A 22,585-nucleotide genomic window follows, 5' to 3' on the forward strand; every position below is an offset into this window, starting at 1 on the left:
TACATATACCTATATTGATAGTGAAAAAAGATTGCACTATTAAGTTTCATCAACATCAACATTAATCAATTTCATAAAAATGGCTCTACACTATGCAAATGCGGCCAAAAATTGTTTAAAAAGCGTTGCAAAACCTACAATTAAAAATTGTGTGAATTCATATCACGCAACGGAAAATGGATGGATGATTGTACGTAGGCCATTTTTCATTATCAACTCAATAAATAGAACTAATAATATTTAAGAGCATTTATCTGCTTTTCCGTTGTTTCAGCTAAGCATGTCACAATGTTTTCCATTATGAACAATCACTGGCGGTTTTTCAATGAACATTTGTGAGTATTAGGTATGACAAGGAAATACATAAATTGTTGGACAATGCTTTCAAATTATCAAGGGGCCCTTCCTCGATAAATATCCTTTACATCAAAGATTCCTACATACTTTCAAAGCATGACAATCCTAATAAACATGCAAACATAACTTTGAAACCCTTGGTGCCTCTCACAACTCATCATACCGTGTCATACCTGTACAAAAAATATATTCGTAAAGATTGAGAATAATTGTCTTATATTCTTGCTTGATTTCAATTTCAAACAGAAGCTTTATACATAGTATTTATTAAATCAAATTAAGGAATTAGGAGACACGCTCAGTTTGTCCCATATAAAAGTCAACACAATCGAAACCAGACCACAAGTGAGAAGCGACTGTCAATGTCGGACTACTCACTTCGTCAATAATTAATAGTAATAGTTTTTACTTAATTATTAATATTTTATTTTAGTTTATCACTATGTTCAATAACGTTAACAACTTCTCGGCGGAAGCCGGGCCGGTAGCCTATCCATTTAAAATGTAAGTATTCGTTTATTGTTTATTAATATTTTTACATATTATTAAACATCATTTTTTAAAAGTTTTTATCATTTTTATATTTTCGGCTCTTTCAAATCAATTTAACAACCTATCACTCGCGGACTTAGATGTTTTAATATTAGGTACTTAAACGTTTTGGGAATTAGCTTACTTTAATACCGATACGTTAAATATTATACCATTGCTTCTATTTTTCAAAATATGTATCCTGATCCTTATTCAGTCATACATAAATAAACTCCTTATTTACGTAACACTAAAATCCTTTTTAAGTTAACAAAAGATTCAACTCCTAGACGTAAGTAACTTTATTTACCCGCCAAAATCGACCCGTCACGGAGTTCCATCGAATCCCATAATTGAATCTGTGGCCGTTTCGATGAATGTAAACATCAGTCCGGAAAAATGCACGTAGGTACTGTATAGGAAATTCTATTCCGTTCGGAAAGGCATAAATCGGTGAAACAATTCCGCAGCGACAGAGTACAGGCGAATATAAATTGGAAAAGTTGGACATTTGTCGACCTCAAGAATAGTTAAACTTGGCCTATTTGAGGTTCTTTTCAACGAGTGATCTTCTAATTTAAAATTAAACGCTTTTCAACGCTATCTCGAAAGCTCTATTTTTGCCGAGCTTTCTTCGATAACTCGTAATCCAAGTTTGACGAATGATTATAATATGATAAAAACTAAATCATGCATATATTTGTGTTTCCATCATGCCATAATTATTTTTATCTAATAAAAATAATTTTATATAAGTATTATATTCAATATTAACATTTAATTTTAATAAAATAAAAATGAACTAGGTCTCACGAAATCACTTCAATTCATTATTTTTTCCATACTTTTTTCTAAAAAATTCTACTTATTTAAATTTCCTAATGCTTCTTTTTCCACGACCAGGGTGTCCGACGAAGTCCAGCAGAACATGCTCGGCTGGAACGTACCATCTGAGTACCAAGACCTGGTCCACGATCACTGGAGGAACTTCGCAGCTATCGACAAGTTCTGGCACTATTGCCTGGCGCTCATATACACGATGCTGTTGATCTCCTCTATATGCGGCAATGGAATCGTTGTTTGGATATTTAGCACGTAAGTTGTTCCTATAACACCTTTATATTCTAACATAATGGGAATGTTAAACAAGCTGTTTCATGAAAATATTATTGTTACCTTCTAATGTACATGGGTTGATCCAAAAGTAATGATAATCAATATTAAACAAGGTCATTACAGTTAAAATTATTATGTATTCCTCTAGATAGTCTTCTAACTAGATAATATACTTCGATATTTTTTTTCTTAAACTTAAAAAAAAACTTTGACTTCATCCACAAAAACTCCTCTACTGCGGCCATCACTTCGCTGTCGTCTTAAAATTTCTTGCCTCGAAGGTGTTTCTTGTGCCGAGGAGAGAGATAGAAATAACTAGGAGCTAGATCTAACAAACAGGGTGGGTGTTCAAGCATTTGGAATGCCGATTTTTTAATGGCAGCCCTTGCAACTGACGCTTTGTGATCTGGTGCGTTGTCTGGGTGAAAAAGCATTCAAGCCCGCATTTTGCCATGTCTCTTTTCCTCACTAACCTACCGCTAATATTTTAATTTGGTCTGTGTAGTAAGAGCCCAATATAGCAATATACCTTCTTAAAATATCCCCCCATAATTATTCCTTCAGCGTCCCAAAAAACTACAGCTTTAATCGATCCCACTAATTTTCACTTTGAATTTCTTCATCGTCACTTTGGAAGCTTGCATCCAGGCCATTGATTGTTTCTTGGTTTCAGCATAAACATGGTGAACCCGGGTAACGTCCATTATCACAAATCGTGACAAAAAATTATCCTGGTCTCATAAAAAATTTGGAAATTCACCCTCTAAATTAATGTCGAATCGTTGTTTCTTCATTTCGTCGGGAAACATTCTGGCACCCACGGTTCACTTTCAAATTAATGTATATACTTGGAAACGTGGCCTATTGATATGATTTTTTTGTGATAACTTAGTGAGTACATGAGCAAGCAAAATATATTTATTTTGTATTTTTATGTGCACAGGAAATACCCAATTATCATTACTTTTGGATCAACCTAGTATAGGTATATTCGTTTCGTGTTCCAAATTATAACTAAAGATAATATTTAAACATTAATATTTTGTCTAACGGTAATATTAATTTAACAATTTAATATGTAGATATCTTGCATGACAATTGTTTTTATCATTTTAAATCTCCCTTTTTGAGCAAAACATAAAAGAAACTATGTATAAAACGTGCTTACAGTTCAGCAGTTCTCATTACCAAGTGTACGCAAATATTTCTGCGGTTAAGTTCTAGCTTAGGAGCTTTAGTCATAATTAATTACTAGAGTGTGCTTTGCGAAAAAAGCGCTGCGGGATTTACATATTTTGTTCGCATTTAATTCTTTGAAAACAAATTGAAAATACTAAAAGGAATACTAAATAAAATTCAAATATTTCCTGTTTATGAAATAGTTTAATAAACGTATTTAAAAAAATTAAAATCCGCTCCCGCCACTCTTCCGTGCTCCGACCGTTGACCCCCTGAAAAAAAACATAAATATAATTAACATAATATCATACCTTTTTTACTCAGGTTTAAGTAGTAGAAGTAAAGTCAAAATCGGTTAAATAATTTTTGAGTTTATCCATTATCCATTATTTTTACACAACAAAAATTGAATTCATCCTCTGTATAAGTATCTATGAATACTTGTCTTGTACAATCATTAGTGTGGACTTTAGAAATAAATTATATAGACGTGTGGCACTCGAGGACTGCCGCGGTAAAGCTATTGCATAGCATGCCTTCAAGCCACACCTCCGTGCCAGTCGCAGTGGGGAGCGTGAGGTTTTTTCGTTACGGAATTTCTGGATTCGGTCCCCGCGCTCAAGGCTCGCGATAGGAGCTATGCAATAGCTTAAAATATATTTCTTTATCACAGTTCCAAATCCCTTCGATCAGCGAGCAACATGTTTATCGTGAACCTGGCGCTTTTCGACATGGTGATGATGATAGAAATGCCGCACCTGATCATCAACTCATTCTACCAGAAGATGATTGGTTACCAGGTCGGCTGTGACATTTATGCGACCCTCGGCTCCGTATCTGGTATCGGAGCTGCGATTGCCAATGCTGTTATCGCTTATGACAGATATAAGTAAGTATATAACTGAGTTAATATGTGGATATGGAATGTTTCATAGCGTTATATTATCGTGTCATTCATGTATATTTTTGTATAACAATGTAGATTTTCCATACTAATGTAAATGTGATGTAGGGAAGTGTGATTGTTATATTCTTTCAGATGAAAAATAGTGGACCGATTTTGATGATACTTAGCAGTGACTTATGTATCATAATATTACATGAACTTCAGAAAAATCAAGTAGCTTTTGCTCGTATTTAAACTAAATGAAAATTGTTCAAGTTTTTAATTATTTGCTTTTTTTTTACCTCTAACCGGACATATTAAATTTTTTTTACCGACGTCGTATATTATTATTAGTCTGTGGTAAAATAGAACTTTTATTATAATACTAAATTGCATCTACAATTTCACAGCAACGCCAATTTAGTAGTACATTATAATTATTATCTACGCTACTATTGTTTAGCGAACCGTAGAGGTGTGAAATACTATCCCCTTAATATAGGTATTTACACTAAATTGGTCCTTCAACGCGCATTTACTAAGCCCTCTAATCTTATAAGAAAGTTTGATGTTGTTTAAGGATTCTCTAAATCCAATAATGTCTAACGAAATAAAGAAAACATTCAGCTACATTTCTTGTTTACTTGATAAAAAATATTGCTTGACAGACGCTCATTTTATTAACATTCTTTTACAGCTCTTTTAAATAATTCATTTGTTTTTACTATGTACTATATTTTACACGTTCATAAGAATAACTTAATTTAAAAATATACCATCTTCAAAAGATATTTATAACCCAGAGCTAATTAATAAAACATTGTATTTTTATAAGTAGCCTCTAATTAATTGTTCACAGGACGATTTCGTGCCCTATCGACGGCAGAATCAACAAAGTGCAAGCTTCAATACTAATTGCCGTCACGTGGGTTTGGACTCTGCCCTTTACAATCCTGCCTCTTTTGAAGGTCTGGGGCAAATTTGTTCCTGGTACGTTTGAAAATATTTATAATAACAAACACTGTTTTTAAGAAAACACATGAATCTATTGTTCTAAGCGTTGCCATCTATTTAGAAAACGCGTATTACCTAAACATATTAGTGATCGAAAACTACGAATAATTAAAACTTAGGTACAAAGTTCGTTTATCTATATATGTATACCTACCAAAGTATAACAACGATAAAACGAATAACAATAATTTAAAATATTCATTCAGACTCATTTACCTTAATTTTGTTTGTCAATTGAATAAGATAATTACTTTCCCTTCAGACTATACATAGCTAAGACACTCATTCGGAGCACTTAAGCTTTTAAGCTCAGATATTTTCTTGAATCGCGCAAAATTTGTATTCACGTGCTCCCTTTCAAGAAAGGTTGAGCTTAAAATTTGTAACTTTATACGAACATTATAGATGTAAAACAGTTTCCGTTACATTTAACAATTTACAAAAGTATACTTGAATTTGACGTTCTAATGTTAATTCTTATAATATAAAAATGAATCGCAAAATGTGTTGGTAAGCGCATAACTCGAGAACGGGTGGACCGATTTCGATAATTCTTTTTTTATTATATTCCTTAAAGTACCAGGATGGTTCTTATGTAGAGAAAACATAAATATGTACCACGGGCGAAGCCGGGGCGGACCGCTAGTACCTAATATTTATTTCGTTCATTTATATCATTTATACGTATTATTCTAACATTACCTTCTTTTTAAGTTAAATATAATTTAGAATATCATGGATTTTCTATATAAATCAATATATAAATAGCTAATGTATAGTTTTTTAAGCATATACCGGACATTTTATAATTATCTAAGTGTAACAACACTTGACGGGAAACGTATCAATTAAATATACAATGTATGTTTGAAAAAAAGCGTAGCGTGAACTAAACAAGACGTTAATGTGAGTATAATCAGACGTAATCCACTTATCGCAAGTAGTGTTCAGTGACAAATTGTTAACATCCGCTGTACATTCCTTTCCCAAAGGGGCTTATAGTTTTATAATTAATCGTCCGGAATTTTGATACGACACGGAAAGTACACCGTTGTTCCTGTGAGAGATATGTTATTTATCTTATGATAATATTCCATGTGATATATTATTATCCAGCTGATTGATTTTGATGCTTAAAAACACAAACAAACGGACAAATGAACGGTTTTTTGCCTATATAAAATAGAGTTGAGTTTACACTGTGCTTTTAACAGTAACACCTAAATCGATTCAGTAATTTAAACAGCTTACAGTTATAATAGAATATATCTATATTATAAGTAAGTTATAATAGAATATAGTAAGTAGTAAGTAGTAAGATTTTTATGTGGACAATCAGAATCATAATATTTGAAAATTTCTCGCAGTTTTCACTCCTAAACCATGCTCCCATTGTAAAAACAGTGATATTACTCCTTGGGTTTTTTATCACATCACACGTATCGAAAACAACAACGAGAATTTAAATTGGCTCTGTAACTCCAGCAAACGAGAAATGCAGGACCATTTGGCAATATTAGCACAAAGGGTACATCGTAGTTCTAATCTAGTTGATGGTTTGATTGATTGAATTTCAGAGGGCTTCCTGACAACATGCTCATTCGATTACTTCACTGATGACGAAGATACTAAAGTGTTCGTGGCCTGTATTTTCGTATGGAGTTACTGCATCCCCATGGCTCTCATTTGCATCTTCTATTCGAAGCTTTTCACCGCGGTAAGATATATTTTAAGCTTTGTGTGTATTGAAATATGGTTTAAATTTGATTAATTATATACTCAAACAAAGGAAATGGTAGGAAACAGCTCCATTTCTTATAATTTGACTTATCTTTATTAGATTATTTTGATGCCGTGTTATGGCTTCGACTTGAACTGTAACCTGTCGATAAAGAAAAATAGATTTTGTCATAAAAAATCCAATTACCAGATTTAATATGGACTTTTCAAAACGTCTGGTATTAATTGAGCGGCCAAACAATCCGAGTTTAAATCAAAAGTTTTAATTAATAAATTATATAACTTTGATCAACCTAATTAGGTAATTAATTAGGTCCGAACTATATTAAACTGAAAAACGGGTCTCTCTACAAAGCTTATTAAAATGAACACAACAGATCATCTTACCCACCATGAATATAAAGCTTCTATTTATTCAAAAGGTCCGGCTTCACGAGAACATGTTGAAAGAACAGGCGAAAAAGATGAACGTGAAATCCTTGGCATCGAATAAGGAAGACGCGGGGAAGAGTGTTGAAATAAGGATTGCGAAGGTCGCTTTCACAATATTCTTCCTTTTCGTTTGCGCGTGGACGCCGTACGCTGTTGTCACTATGATCGGTGCTTTTGGGGACAGGTATGGGTTTTATGTGTATATAATATAGGTATTAACTATCTATTAATGATGTTAAATTATCCGAAATAATGTAAACTCGTAGAATAATGAGCAAGGAGTTGATAAACGTTTGTTTGTTGAAGAGATAGTAAAAACCACTGCTTAAGCTGCTTATGGAAAGCTACAAAAAAGCATGTTTAAATACCTTTGAAGATATATGGCGGCCTTTTATTGAATTGAATTAAAACAAACGAAATAATAAAATACATTACAATTTACACTCCTTTTGGCATATTAACGTCAAGTCCGCGGAAAAGTTGTTCCAAACTGTCAAAAGTAATTTCAGTAATAATATTCGTTATTCAAAGGTCGCTGCTGACACCTCACGTGACGATGATCCCGGCTGTGTTCGCCAAGAGCGTGTCGTGTATCGACCCTTGGGTATACGCCATCAACCATCCGAGATACAGGTACGAAATGTTATATTTTTTTGGCAAAATTACTTGCAAATTATATTATTTGATACTGTGTTACGATTAGGAAATATATCTAGTTTATTTTACGAGATATTAGGGCTATTTACCCCGGCTTTCCCCTGTGGTACAATGTCGAAGGTAGCTCATACTAACTCAGAAACCTTCGTAGGCTCGTGCACACTGTTTTTGAGATTATCACATGATCACACATAGATTCATTTTTATACGTATAAATTAAAGTTAACATAAATTTATAGGCTACTAGCGGTCCGCCCCGGCTTCGCCCGTGGTACATATTTCTCAATAAAAGGTAGCCTATGTTCTTTCTCAGGGTCTAAAGATTATCTGTGCCAAATTTCATCAAAATCGGTCTAGTAGTTTATGCGTGAAAACCATACATACATACATACAAACCTTTCCTCTTTATAATATTAGTATAGATTGGTTAAATTGAAGTGAACAATGGGTAAACACTAACGCTTTTTGCAATTTATGTCTAAATTGTTTGCGGCTTAGAAATTCTATATGGAAAGACCATAATCCTGTGCTTAACCCCTGGGTTAAGCACAGGATTATTATATTCTTGCACGCGAGCACCTTCGCACATAAAGAAGACTTATAGATACCAGGCAATATCTCATATTAAATTGATAATAAATAAATAAATATATTTTACTAAATATATTAAAAATGTATACTGCATACAAGGAGATAAATGAATGACCGAAACGTAAACCATTACAGATAGGAAATAAAAACAATAATCATCATATTATTTTTATAGGGCTGAACTCCAAAAGAGATTGCCATGGATGGGCGTCCGGGAACCCGACCCAGAAACACAGTCGAGCAACGCTAGCACTACAACGCAATCGCAATCTGCAGACGCATAAACCATTACACACAATACAGACTAACTACGAATTACGATTGACCACATACCGACAGACCATAGGCAAGAAACTGGACACAGATTAGCATACGCTTACAAGACTCTTTATACTGTGGCAACGTACTTACTGTTTTCAATAAAACACGTAAGGTACAAAAAATATTGACATAGTTGCTACGTGAAGTATTGAGGTGAAGAGCGTAATATATTTCTATTTTTTTACTTAGTATTTCCCGTATTTACAACATAGATGTGAATGTATGTAGCCTGTATATATATACCCTGTTACATTTTGTTCAAGTGAAAGTAAAAAAACATAAAAAAAATCAACGAATGATCCCGACGACAATGGCAAATGTTTTGAAGCAAATAAAAAATTTAACAACCGTTAACTCTGTTGTTTTATTTGTGACTACCTTTATAGTTATTATGATTTTTCAAGTTAATTTAGTTTTGATTAATCGCTACACAATCGTACCAACATGTCAGTGAACTGGGAGAGTTGGTGATACAGCTTCTCGCAGTAACGTATAAAATTTTACAACTTGCACATAATTAATTAATCTGAATGCCCAACTATTTATAAAACACACACAAACTTACTATTAAAGATATGCCTATTTGTTACATATGAACCCAAAGAGCTCTTATGAAGGAATGCGATCCTTTAACTTTTGCGGCTACGCGCTACAACATTGTTTGTAAAGAATTAAGCCCACCCAATACTGCTAATCACAAGACAAAATATTAAACTTGCGAAATAAGCGTAAATCGCTTACACAGAACGTGCCAACAAATCAGTTTATACTTCAAACGGATCAGCTGAACAAAGAGTCGAGTTAATATCGTGGAACAATTTGAGGACCGGCGTCATTGGATGGTGATTTAATTAAGTTTCTAACAGCCGCTGCGTCTTGCGATTTGAGTGCTACATGGAGCTGGGAAGAAATATATCATTTTGATTGAGTTAATATATCCAGAGATTCATAAATAGCGTATATAAACCACTTCGAAAGTGACAGTTCGTACACTCAACCATTAAAGTGCACTTTGATGAGTTTTTTTTAATAGATAGAGGTTTTCAGGAAGATTTTATTAAGTATATAAAGTGTAAAAGCGGGCAAATCCGCGGACGGAAAGCTAGTGAGTTATAATCTAATAACTAAACTATACCATTTTATTACCTACTAGTTGGGCTCCTCGGTTTCACCCGCGTAGCTCCGCTCCTGTTGGTCTTAGTGCGTTGGTAGTAGCGTTCAAACAAACAAACAAACTCTTCAGCTTTATAATATTATATTTAATTATTCAAATATTAACCCAGTAATTTAACATTTTTACACAATATTGCTGACAAGCAAAAACCGTACAACCCGTAGGCACATTCAGGATTTTAGTGTTTAAATACGAACTCCAAAGTAAAAATTCTTAATGGATGAATGTTCGAGAACTCAGTGGAGTGTCACGAACAAAGTTTCTGGCCGCACTTCACAAGTTCAGAATATGGTTTTCATGTTCAAAGATTTTTATTTGCTTATCAATATATTTTTTTAAAACATTAAAAGTACATCTTTTAATGTGTGATGGATTTGTAAATATTCAAATTAAATATGAAAATGGTATGTATGATGTACCTAATAGTTAGGCAGTTGTTTCGTATGACGGTGAATTTACATAAAACGAATATAGAGCTAGAACTAGTATATAGTAATATAGAATACTAAATAATTAATATAATTATTTTAACTATTAATTACTATAGAAGCAAGAGCATTCTTTCGTGATCTTATAGTATTAACGTAAACTCTCGTAAACGTAAATTATTGTATCTAATACACTTTTTCTTTCATGTTACAGTTCAAGTTTTTAAGTTGGAAAATGCCTATGGGTATATTTCGACATACTTAATAAAAGTACCTTAAATCTATGCTTTTAATTATTCATCTTACATATGAAATATACGAAGAATCTGTGGTAGAAATTATTTCATATCGTAACAAGAGCTTAGCCGAGATAACCGCAAAGACAGAGCGTAAACCGAAATATACAACCAAATAACATTTTACAATATTCGTGTAATTAAACAATTTTATCCGACATTCATTTGAATTAAATTATATAACATGAAGACTGGTAGCCCTAAATGATAGATAAGAAATGTAAGCCAAAGACAAGTAAGAATGTGTATGCATGTAAAACTATCTATAAAGTATTTTAATAAGAATCTCTACAATATAGAGATACAATATAGTTGTGTCTATACAATGAAAATATCCAAAAAAAAATTAGCAGGTTTTATTATTAAATCGTTCCCGAACCCAAAGCTGTAGTTAAAAAATCGTAATTAGAAATAGTATGACACAGATGCCGTACAAAATCAAATGAACAAATTTACCCCGGCAATTGTCGGAAAATAAAAATAAATTCCGACTTTGTGGACCACAATTTTAGTACGGTATCTGTGTCATACTATTTCAATACTGCTTTTAATCCATTATTCCGCAACACCGTATAAAAAACATGGAGACAAGGGGAAAAAATCTCTACCTGTACTTTCGAATTCTCATCTGCACTGTGGACAGCTTACAAGTGATGGCATAGTGCTGAATCTTATTATTTTATGCTCTTATATCGTTCTAGATTGGTCACCTGGTGGTTCAAATGACCCATAGCTTTTTCAACATGGGCCTGTAGTCTATCCAGTTGTTCACGTCCAAAGTTCAGGCAAACGAAGTCGCGGGTATCAGCTAGTCTAGAATAAGCTTTATAAGCCTAATTTCGATGGTAATTCTTTTTAGCTTTGTATTCCCTGATCGAGTCTACTATGTATTTTGATTTTTTTGACCGTTTGTAACAAACTAGCTTCGAACTACCGAACTCATTTTAGGAAGTCTTTTCCCACCACCTACCACCTATTCCTGAGTGACAAAACCTGATTCAGGCAGAGCCGGATGATTATTACTCGTATATATTACATACCTTCTAATTCATTAAATTGTCTTTACTTGTTGGTAGATAACATTAATTTCAATGAATATGAATTTTCACAAAAGCAACCACGTTAGAACAAGATGCAGAAAAATTTGCCTGACCTCTTTACACTTTCGCAATTTGGTCGATTCAAAGAAGCATCTCTCGCCGTTGATCTGAATTTTTTAATATTTTAGTTCTCTGTTCTTGAACGATGATAAAATTCTATTGTTAAATGAATTTGCATTAAAATAGGAGAACAGATTGGAAAATCTTTCAACGGTTCAATCATAATAGATATGCGACTGAAATCATCTACATTTAAAGTAATATTTAATATAAATTGGCAAAAAGACTATGTAGATTATAGGTTTATAAAACATATTTCGTAAAACATACTTATGGATTACGTTGCTAGTAGTACAAATTCAATGGAGTTCCAAAAATGCTTTTTGTATTTACTTGTTACCTATATCTTCAAAAAATAAATCTATAAGTCCCCCACTTTTCAAATAAAGCAGAACCAATTCATAATTATTACATTATCAATTGAGTAGATAAGCCTATTCATATATTCCCAGTACACAATACCGCAGTACCTAAATCGGTACATGTAATGAACAAACGACGAGTATAATTCGCGATAATCCACTTAACACCATTTGAGTGGCAAATTGTTTGCAGCCGTTGTACATCGAGTTGTATTGCAAATGAGCTTATTATAGCCGGTAACATATGGGATTTGGTTGGGAGTAGTTTTATCTTTATTGTGGATTTAAATTGCATCTTTGTGATGTCTTATCCGCGTAGGTGAATCTACATTTCGAAGAGGAACGTTTTATTGACGTTATGATTGAGTATCAGAAAACACAAGGATCTACAACGATAGTTTACTATAAAAACATAAAAGGTTATAAAAACTCAAGTAAGGTATTTCACTGTCTACCTATGAGGATACAACATCTATCCCTTTATACATTTTTATTTGCCTTGAGTCGCATAAAACGAGGTAAAAAGTAAAATAGTTTTTTATTGAAACAAAAGCGCCTACTTTAACGCATAAATTTGGTCATTTCGTCTACACGTCACGTTTTCTTATAGGCTTACAAACCACGGTATACATAATATTTTCCTTACTAGTAAAGTAATCCTTTTACATAACCAAAACCACGACAATGTGATGTACAGGGATGGGGCCTTAGAAACTTTATTATTTTGGGGCCCTGTCAACATTTAATATTCTAAGAAAAATTAGCTTCAGGTTAGAAAGCAATTCCATTTTTACATATTGCACGTACCAATTAAAGTAAATTTTTATTACATATCTTTAGTTATTATATCACTCTACGCTTTACGCTCAGAAGCGAAAATACAGTACAAATACGCTTCAACCTCTCGAAAAAGTATCGTAGATGTATGAATAATACTTGAACTTTTTAAATATCTAATTAATAAAAATTAGCTCTATATGTAGAGACAAATAAAACTCTAATCTCAGTTTATTGTTTAGAGTTATTTGTAATTTCATAAATCTGGGGCCTCTAAAACGTCATTACGTCTCTGTAAAACCGTTCGCCGATTTCCTTTTACAGCTGAGAAAGGTTTTCCGTTAACAATTCGCTCGGCGGCCGCGGCAGGCCCGTTTCCGTCCTATTTAATTCCTTTACCGGATTTAAATGGAACTCCATAATCGATTCTGTTAGACACGCTTATATTGCTCTCTTTAATTCGTTGAAACAAGGTTACGTTTCAAGCGTTTGTTAGTGAGATACATATTTGTGTAACATCGTTGGTCGAAATAAACAATCTTTGTAAATCGTTCGTATAAAAAATATATTTTCTTTATAAAATAACCAAGTAATAAGAATGAGAACATGTACAAAACTAGATTTCCGCCCGCGGCTTCGCCATCTTGGACTAAAACCTAATAAATTATATACTAAAACCTTCCTTTTGAATCACTCTATCTATTAAAAAAACAAAATCCGTTGCGTAGTTTTAAATATTTAAGTGTATATAGATAGGGACATATAGGTAGAGAAAGCGATTTTGTTTCATACTATGTAGTGATATGTTATCAATTTATTTAGTTCTTTCAACAGATTTATTTTGAAAGAAAATGACTTAATAATGCTAATTAAATTCCATTTACGGTCATTACGGTACATTACGGTCCAAATATGTATCTTAGTCACTTAAAGTATAATACGCAACACCATCAAATGATAAATTTTCCATGAAAAAATAATAATAAAAGAATCTATAAACGATTTTTGTTTGAAAATAAACCCAATTGAAATGAGAATTCTAACTAATCTCTCGTTAGAAGCCACAGATGTTCGTACAATGATTTCAATTTATCAAAGTGAAATCCTACTGAGTTAAATTCTAAGCTTGCGCCATCCAATTAGTTTTTTGATATGGGATATCTTTTTCAAAAATTTTTCTTTATTTAAAAATTAAAATATAAGCAAAATATCTAACTACTTAGAATTAAAACTAACATTTACAATTATCTCTACAAAAATTGTAAGTACATTATGTATGCTCACCATGTTAAATTTTTTTATGTAGTTTGCTCCCGTTTCCCGTACTATGTACTATATAAAAAGATATATAGGTATAGCCCGGGAACAGAACCCTCACGATGACATGACGTCACGGGAAGTACGCTGGCCTACTTTTCATAAAAACAGCAATGACACGTTATTTAAAACCAGCCTTGCTACGCTACCTCTCGCGTAACTAGATCGAAATTTGTATTGTAAATCGAGGCCAAAGTTTTGCAAACAATACTTTTATCGTACGAGCACTGTGCACCCACTTCTATATATTCCCAAAAACCATTGAGATAATATTACTACGTATGGAGGAGACACCACGAACAAAATCTGTGCGCCATTTTTTTGCTCTAACTAAGTTTTAAAAATTATTATCTAGTTAGGTACTTACCGATGAAAGTTATTCCTTTGCACTTTTCCGTATTACATATTTGTATTATTTGTGCAATATCGTAACACACACGAAGGCATATTTGATGCGTTTCACTTTAAAACTATTAAAAAATACCGCTCAACATACGCCATATGGCGTATATTGAGCGGAACATAAGTGATGTAGGCGGTGTCGTCTCCATATTATGTATATCTCAATAACAAAAACTGCTTTCCTTACCTAGTAGGTAGGTATGATATTTAGATGATACGTTTATTTCTCAACCAATCGAGATTCATAATAAGTAATAACATTTACGAATGATGTAGCTCTCCTTTTATCTTCCATTAAAATAATTAAATTACATAGATACCTACTGTACATTCTTCAATGTTGAACTATACATAAGAATTTATATTATATCTACCTAATATGAATGCATCAACGCACTGAGCACTACCACTATTGTAGCGCAATAATTTAAACTATTTTTTATGAATAAAGTAGGTACCTATGTAATAAGTAAAGAGAATTAAATACGAAATAATCTTTCGCTATTCAATGTTTGGGAAAGAGCCAATTTCGAGCTATCGAAAACAAAGTAAGTATATTTAAAAAAACAAAATCCTTTCGATTCCGAGAAGGATTAAGAGCGGCTGTTTATTTGTTTGAGCTCAGTCCAATGAAATAGATAAGTACCCATTTAGATCCTCTACAAATCTCAGAGAAAAATGTTCGTAAACATACTCGTACTTAGTATATAAACTTTATTATATATTGCAATTATGTCTATTCCCAGAGGCCATTTTATGCTAAGAATTAAATACGGCGTAAATAAAATACACACAACCCATTCTCACCAATTGAAGAAGAACAACTAACAAAGCTGAAGAATAAAGTAAGAAATATTTTTTGATAATTTCTGCTATGAAGTTCAGATAAAGTTCAGATACCTAGTTACAGCATTGTTAATTACATTACATACAACGTAAGTTAAATTATAAATATAATATATTTATTTACCCTATGTACACATTGAAAAAAATATAAAAATATGAATGGATGGATACATACTTAATTTAAGTATTTTGCAGGACCCAGATATTTTCAGTCCAAGATTTAATTCCCGATTCGTTCAATAAATAAGGGAAAATGAACTAGCCCTATAACTGTTTTCAACTTTACCTTATATAAAACTAAATTCGAAGCCAATTGAATGTTCACCAATAACATGACTCTGTACGCAAGAAATTCGTAGCGAAATTAATTTATTTTCGTCGTCAAAGGCTTTTGTACCGGTAACAGCCGTAATCGTTTAATATGAAAACCTCCAAAATGAGGAAAATCGAAATTTATTTAATTTGTCTTCAGTTAAGTAAGGATTTGTTTAATTATTTTTAAATGCCGTGTACATTTATTTATAATTAAAGTACCTATATAAGCAAAATAAATAATGTTCTTTTTAGCGAATATCCCCAGAAAACCTGTTCAGGTAATTCACAGCTGAAAATGCTAAGATATTCGTATAAAAACCTCCTTAAAAGCAACCTCCAAAATACAAAAAGGACTTATTTTTCTACAAAACCAAACAAACAAATTAATCCCGCTGATGATACATATCCCAAATAGAACAAATCCCTGATCCTTTTTACCTTCACATAAATATTTTCCATAATATTTAAAAAGGAAGGGTTAAAAACGTATAATCATTGTTAGAGCATTAGGCTCGTTTGTCCGGGATTGAGTCAATGAATTGGCTTTCCTTTTTTGTTTTTTAATTTGCATTTACGATTAACTTTTCTCTTGTGTACGTTCGACGTTATTGGAATTTTAAGCGCTGGCCGTCATTTTAAGCAAATTTGACCTGCTTATAGCTGCTCGGGTCACTGCAAAAATGTTGCCAAGTGAACTCGATTAAAATACTTAATGAACCTGTTGCCTGCTGCTTCCTCTACTTTAATAATAATTATGGCAACAGATATGCTCCAGTCTTTAATATTTTAATGAAATAGCAAGCATATTAGGTGAGAATTTATAAGCGATTTAAAGCAGTAGACAATCTATGGTATTGGAACGCAAGCGAAGCGAGGGCAAAGTGTCTTCAGGAACTTTATACAGTCTAGGCTGAGGTCTTATTTTTTTCTGTAACTTATTTTAATATACTTTTTATTGTTGCTGGAACCTTGGAAATTTTCGAAAACACATCCTAACCACCAGCAAGATAACTTACCTATCAGAAATAACTTATAGGGAATGTCGACCGTCCCATTCACGGAAAATTATTAACTTGGATAAGAACATTTTGATTCATGTTCTATACACATTCATTTAAAATTTAAAAATAATTTACTCTTTTACTTACTTACTAACAAAGTTTTAATCGATACAACTATTTAAACGACATTCAATGATAAAATAATTAGGTAGATACCTACTAATTGAAGCTAAACATTTTAATATTTAAAGTTCGATAATTGTACCTACCACACGTTACAAAACAACACTATTTTAAACGTATAGAGAAGCTTCTGGAAACCCATTGTCCCAATTTTCAGTATGAAAAACAAGCCTTTGAAACGCACAAGTACAAGAGCTGTTAACAATGAGGCTTACACGGCTTATGAAGCAACAATTTAATAATAAATTGAAGAGATATTATGATATTCATTTCATATGAGTACGGGTCTGGGTGGTGACGATATTTATAACAAAAGACTTATTAATTTCATATAGCAAATAGTCACCTAATCAAGACGTAACTCTAGTCGGATTTTCTTCTAGTCGTAATATTTCATTTAGAGTTGAAATGATTACGAAGCCTAATGCAGTTAAATGGTCATAGACAAGGTTAAGAAGTCTTTATGAATTATGAGTAATATGATATCGTAAAATAATACCATACCTGTCCCAGGTAAAGATATAAACCATTGATTTCTATATGATCTTGGAAGAGAAAAATACACAGAAAAACCATTTTTTTCTGCGCGATAAGAAGATAGGAAGTACGATTGAAAAACAGACTGAAAGCAATACTAATCAATTAAAAATATATGCTTACTTAGGTACCTATTTCTTGTATTTTTCTTATCATTGTGAGGATAATTAATAATGTAGGTACATCGTTTTTAATCTATTTAGTATTTAGCTTATGATGTTATTTTCGACTTTTCCATGTTTACATTGCCTATTTTTTTGAAAGACGTGACATCGCAGCTAGGTCCTCAAAACAAAATCCTTTACTGCGACATTCTGCAAATTATTTTGTAGTCACACATCGCGAATGGATCGCAAGTCGCAACCACAAAAAACCACGTTGTCACGTAAGCTCCTTGTTTAAGTTGGCTGGAATGAACTTCATGAACTCATTAGTTAGTAAGCCTTAGGTCACGGTTTCGGAGATAGCGGTTATAGAGACGTAGTGATGTCTCTACAACATCTGCAGTCTGGATTTGCATTTGTTAGATAATAAAAGATTAAATTATATAATAATAAAGATTTTTTAACTGAATTTTAACAACAAGATTGTCCTATAAAATCTTTATAAAATGGACACTATTTAAATTAATAATATTACCCATCCACGCTGTTCACCGATGCTATCTCAATCTGGTTAACATCTTGTATTAGTAAGCTACAATAATGTGAGTTAATTAGGGTACCTACTTGGAATTACCATTCATCTTGTTACTATTATTTTTCCAAAATTCTAAGAGTACTTAATGCATATGTGTGATTAATTTCGAATATGTTTTGGAACGTTTAAACAGTAAAATATTATGTAAAAGATCGCTTGTTCTCATGTCGCTCCGCTTGTAGCAACACTTACCCTAAGGCAACCACGTAAATACGCTCTCAAATGGCGCCTACCTACTTATTGTTTGATATACGACCGTAGATGTTTAAACTTTAAGCAAATAGGCTCAGTTTACATCTAGAGGGATATGTAATTTAGTAGAACTAGATTTTGTACGCTCTTTGTGTTTACATTAATATTAATCCCACCAAGCTAATGTTTTGATGGCAAGAACTGTATAATATACCTATGAGATGCCTATGAGCATGCCTCCTTATTAACGTACCTATACCTATGATACATAATTAATCGTTGTAGATCTTATTCTGATTCAAAAATGTATATACTATTAAAAAGTGAGAGATGGGCGGATCGACATCTTATGAATATAAATAATTTTATTTAGTTTTTACCAACTCATGAATGGAAACTTTTTTTTTGGGCAGAAGCTGGATAATGTGTGAATTCATTAAGATTTTAAGACAGCCTTGCATTTATTTTCATTGAGGAAACAGTAGTCTTTTATCAACAAAAGGGCAGAAAGATCAATAAGAGACAGAAATAGAAAAAATGTTTTATTAAAATCGTGATCTATCAGCGCTTTATCGCTACAACGTATTTACAATTCAAATGCTAAGTACCTATTATAGGATACTTTTTATGGAATGTCAAATATTATCTGTAAAACGTATATCATTAATCATAATTATTATTCATCTGTTTCAAAATAGTCATAGATGTAAATGTGCTCTATTTTCGGTGTAAAATGAAGACTAATTTTTTAAAGAAATCTCTATTCTCTCATAAATGATGAAAACAAAGCTTTAAGTAGAAGAATTAGTTGTAAGACAGAAATTAAATCAATACGTAAAACATTCATAATATGAAAAAAAATAGAACAAATTTAAATCTACAGCCATGTTCAGACATAGTACCTATAGTATATCTGTGATGTTACAAGTATTTTTAAATATTATTCAATTAACATTTTATACAGTCATGATTTAAAATACGAAATATCTAGCTGATTCTAAACGAAAACAACACATCTTATCACTTGTAAAATAAAAATTCACACTAAATTAATTATAAAACTTATTTAATAATCTCCTAAAATAAACAGATTTGAAAAAATACTTTTGACTGTTTTTTTTGCATATTATATAAATGACAATTACATAGACTATTTTATATTTTTAGTATTATTTCATTGATTATAATCGGAAAAGTTCATTGTGAATAAGAAAATTTGATGTAAGTACAAAACTGCAATAATAAATTTATGTCTAATATGAGAAATTTCAAATACGATACTGAATAATAATTAACATCTCATTGTATCAATATATTTTAGATATAACAGGGCATCATCAATATAAATGATGCAAAATACATAATAAATATTCCCTTATATCTATTGGGTACAAATTACGAATTAAAATTATTGCTTATCATAATAATTATTGCTCGTTTCTACGAATACGTTTATTATTATTTTTTTATTTGAAGAAATTGATATCGATTTGACAATTAAAACGAAAAAAATTGTCAAAATTTTTTTTGATTGACAAAAAATGTTTGAAAACAACAATAAAATAAAGCATCTTTTGATAGAGCAAAAACTTCACAATCAATATGCTGTTAACTAAACTTCAAACACATTTTATTTAGGTTTCTTTTTATATTTGCTCTCTCTGTACTTTTTCTGAATCAAAATTCAATAAAACACCAATTTATATCAATGCTGTAAAAAACAGTTAACTCAATATCATAGAAGTAAATGCTTCAATTTTAAAATTCAATTTTACACACTTGTTTGATAAACATACATCATTTACCAAAATTTACTAAATTCATTTTAAATTAATGTTGCCCGATTTGTTTTTCCACACATTTTCAATCCTGTTTCAATCTTTTATCACTCTTTTAAAACCACAATCAAAAAAGCCAAATACATTTTACATAATCAATCGTTAAAAAAAATATTGTTACAATGAGTTATTAATACAATTGCACACAAGAACTAAGAGCGATGCTTGTTACGGTTTATCGACTGGATGAAACGTTTCCCCCACCACTCCTCTAGATTGAACGGCCTGAAGTTAGCCAGTTGTCTCGGCGGCATCTCTATATAGTATTTCGCGTCATCACTACCTCTTTCTAGTTCGCGCGTTACCTGAAATAGTATATAAATTTATTTTTAATGTACATTGTATGTGTTGGGAGATTAAGTATGTGTAAGTAAGTGGGTTCGATTCCCGGTGGAGGTGAAAATAAAAAAAATGTCTCAGTCTGGTAGGACAGAAGGCTGATCACCTACTTGTCCCTAAATAATATCGATCAGTGAAACAGATGTATGCATAATGCATCTGCATGTCAAAACAAAGTTTTCAGTAAATGTTTTTATTGAATTTTGAACCCTTCAGTGTCTTATATTTTACTATAGATATTCATTTGAAGCATGATTATATAAATTTGTAGCCCTAAAATGCCAAGATATATTTAGTACAGAGCTATAAAAAAGATGTGGGAAATGAGCCTGTGTATTATTTAAGCTTAAGATGTGACATTCAACACACTGTTTTACATAAAAATTATGAAGAGAAAGTAGATAATTTTTGGCACAAAAGTATATCTATAAATTTGTTCTTTATCAAGTAGGTTATCACAACAAAGGATTTTACTATATGATTTAAATTTATCAAAAGTACAATTCCTTTACTTCTTTATGTGTTAGTTGTTACATATTACCTTATTCCAAGAGTCATAAATATAATTAATGAGATTATCGTGTTGAGAACAATTATTGTTGATGTTGTTATTATTTGTGTGAATGTTGACTGTTGTCTGCGCAGGTGGGCTGAGTCGGGCTCCATTGTGACCATTACCATTGTGACGTTTGTTACCAATGTGTGGAAGGGATCTTGGTCCACTATTCACGTAATTTGACCTGTAATTATTTTTATGATAAATTACATTACATTACAGGCAGGCATGCTTTGAAGATACTATAATATATAGCGATATTTGATAGATCAAATATTTGTAAAAATTAACTATTTATGGTAATTTTTAGTAGTAGTAGATATTTTACGAAATGAAACTTCTAAAAATAAAATAAATTAAATGTTTGTGTTTATAAATAAATCACTACATACACAATTTGGATATTCTATTTTCTGATAAGCAGTGTGATAATAACATAAACAAGTACATAGTAAAGATAACGAAAATCACGACAATAACTATATTTCAGCTAGCGCAAAAATAATAGTGATACGGTGATAATGCGGAAGTTATTGTTTGTATGAAATTTCTACACGGTAAAGTGATTAGGTCGTGGACATAACAAGATCGATAATTTAATTACATAGAACTTACTCAAACAAAACAGGTAATCGTTATAAAATATCCTTTCACATTATGTTTGTTAGAAGAAAATACAAAACAATAGGACAACAAAGCATGTTCGACCATACATACCTCATATTTCGATCCATTATTGAATTATGATAATTCGAAGTATTCCGTAACAAAAACTAATTTTTATTCTACAACTACGTACACCTATTCATAAGAGGAAACTTATTCTAATTAAAATTACGAAAGCAATTCGTTATTAAACAAAAAATATTAAAATAAATACACAGGACGCCACATAATCGGACAACACAAAACATCAATTTCATACGTAGCACTGTCAAAGTGACAATTCAATAACAGCTGCTGATTATTACGGCATTGGATTGGTTGTTTCAATTCAGTGTTGAAAATTGATTTGTAGATTTTGTCAAGTATCGCTTTTTAGCCAATGAAATTTGAAGATTTTGACCAATAACAGTTAAAGAAATCAAACTAACCGAAGTCCTTTTTTTTTTTTTTTAAATTAATGTTGCTAGAACTTATTATGTTGATAAAAAAGCTTTTAAAATTAAAAAGCTTTTTTAGCATCATGCTCCAGTTTAAGAAAAATTATAATAACTATATATTCTTCTTTTATTCATGAATTCATGACACGAAAATAACCCTTTGTGAGCGAATAATACCTGAATTTTTAATAACTTATCTTTATAATAATTTTATAGAGTTTGCAAATCACATTAAT

General features: G+C 31.7%; 2 protein-coding genes across 3 annotated transcripts; one reads left to right on the top strand and one right to left on the bottom strand.

Annotated features, from left to right (window-relative positions):
• Positions 1–305: 305 nt before the first annotated feature.
• On the top strand, positions 306–9,178 carry LOC149484210 (opsin-3-like). Of its 2 annotated transcripts, XM_089701720.1 has the most exons (9): positions 306–335; positions 791–861; positions 1,792–1,983; positions 3,857–4,072; positions 4,929–5,059; positions 6,661–6,800; positions 7,246–7,439; positions 7,787–7,888; positions 8,679–9,178. In XM_089701720.1, the coding sequence occupies exons 2-9, from the start codon at positions 800–802 to the stop codon at positions 8,785–8,787; spliced, it is 1,146 nt and encodes a 381-aa protein (XP_089557846.1). In that variant the 5' UTR covers positions 306–335; positions 791–799; the 3' UTR covers positions 8,788–9,178. The 2 variants fall into 2 exon arrangements, with proteins under 2 accessions (XP_089557846.1, XP_089557845.1); XM_089701719.1 differs by lacking the exon at positions 306–335 and having other exon boundaries at positions 715–861.
• A 9,864-nt stretch (positions 9,179–19,042) lies between these two features.
• Positions 19,043–22,169, bottom strand: LOC149484211 (uncharacterized). The gene is made up of 3 exons (XM_089701721.1): positions 21,964–22,169; positions 21,232–21,430; positions 19,043–20,656 (listed from the first exon to the last, which is right to left on the bottom strand). The coding sequence occupies exons 1-3, from the start codon at positions 21,978–21,980 to the stop codon at positions 20,504–20,506; spliced, it is 369 nt and encodes a 122-aa protein (XP_089557847.1). The 5' UTR covers positions 21,981–22,169; the 3' UTR covers positions 19,043–20,503.
• Positions 22,170–22,585: the final 416 nt, after the last annotated feature.

The sequence above is a fragment of the Colias philodice genome, chromosome 12 (genome assembly GCF_061535455.1).
Source record: "Colias philodice isolate Cphi_HAF_F1 chromosome 12, ilColPhil1 Martin Lab GWU primary, whole genome shotgun sequence".
Taxonomy (NCBI): domain Eukaryota; kingdom Metazoa; phylum Arthropoda; class Insecta; order Lepidoptera; family Pieridae; genus Colias; species Colias philodice.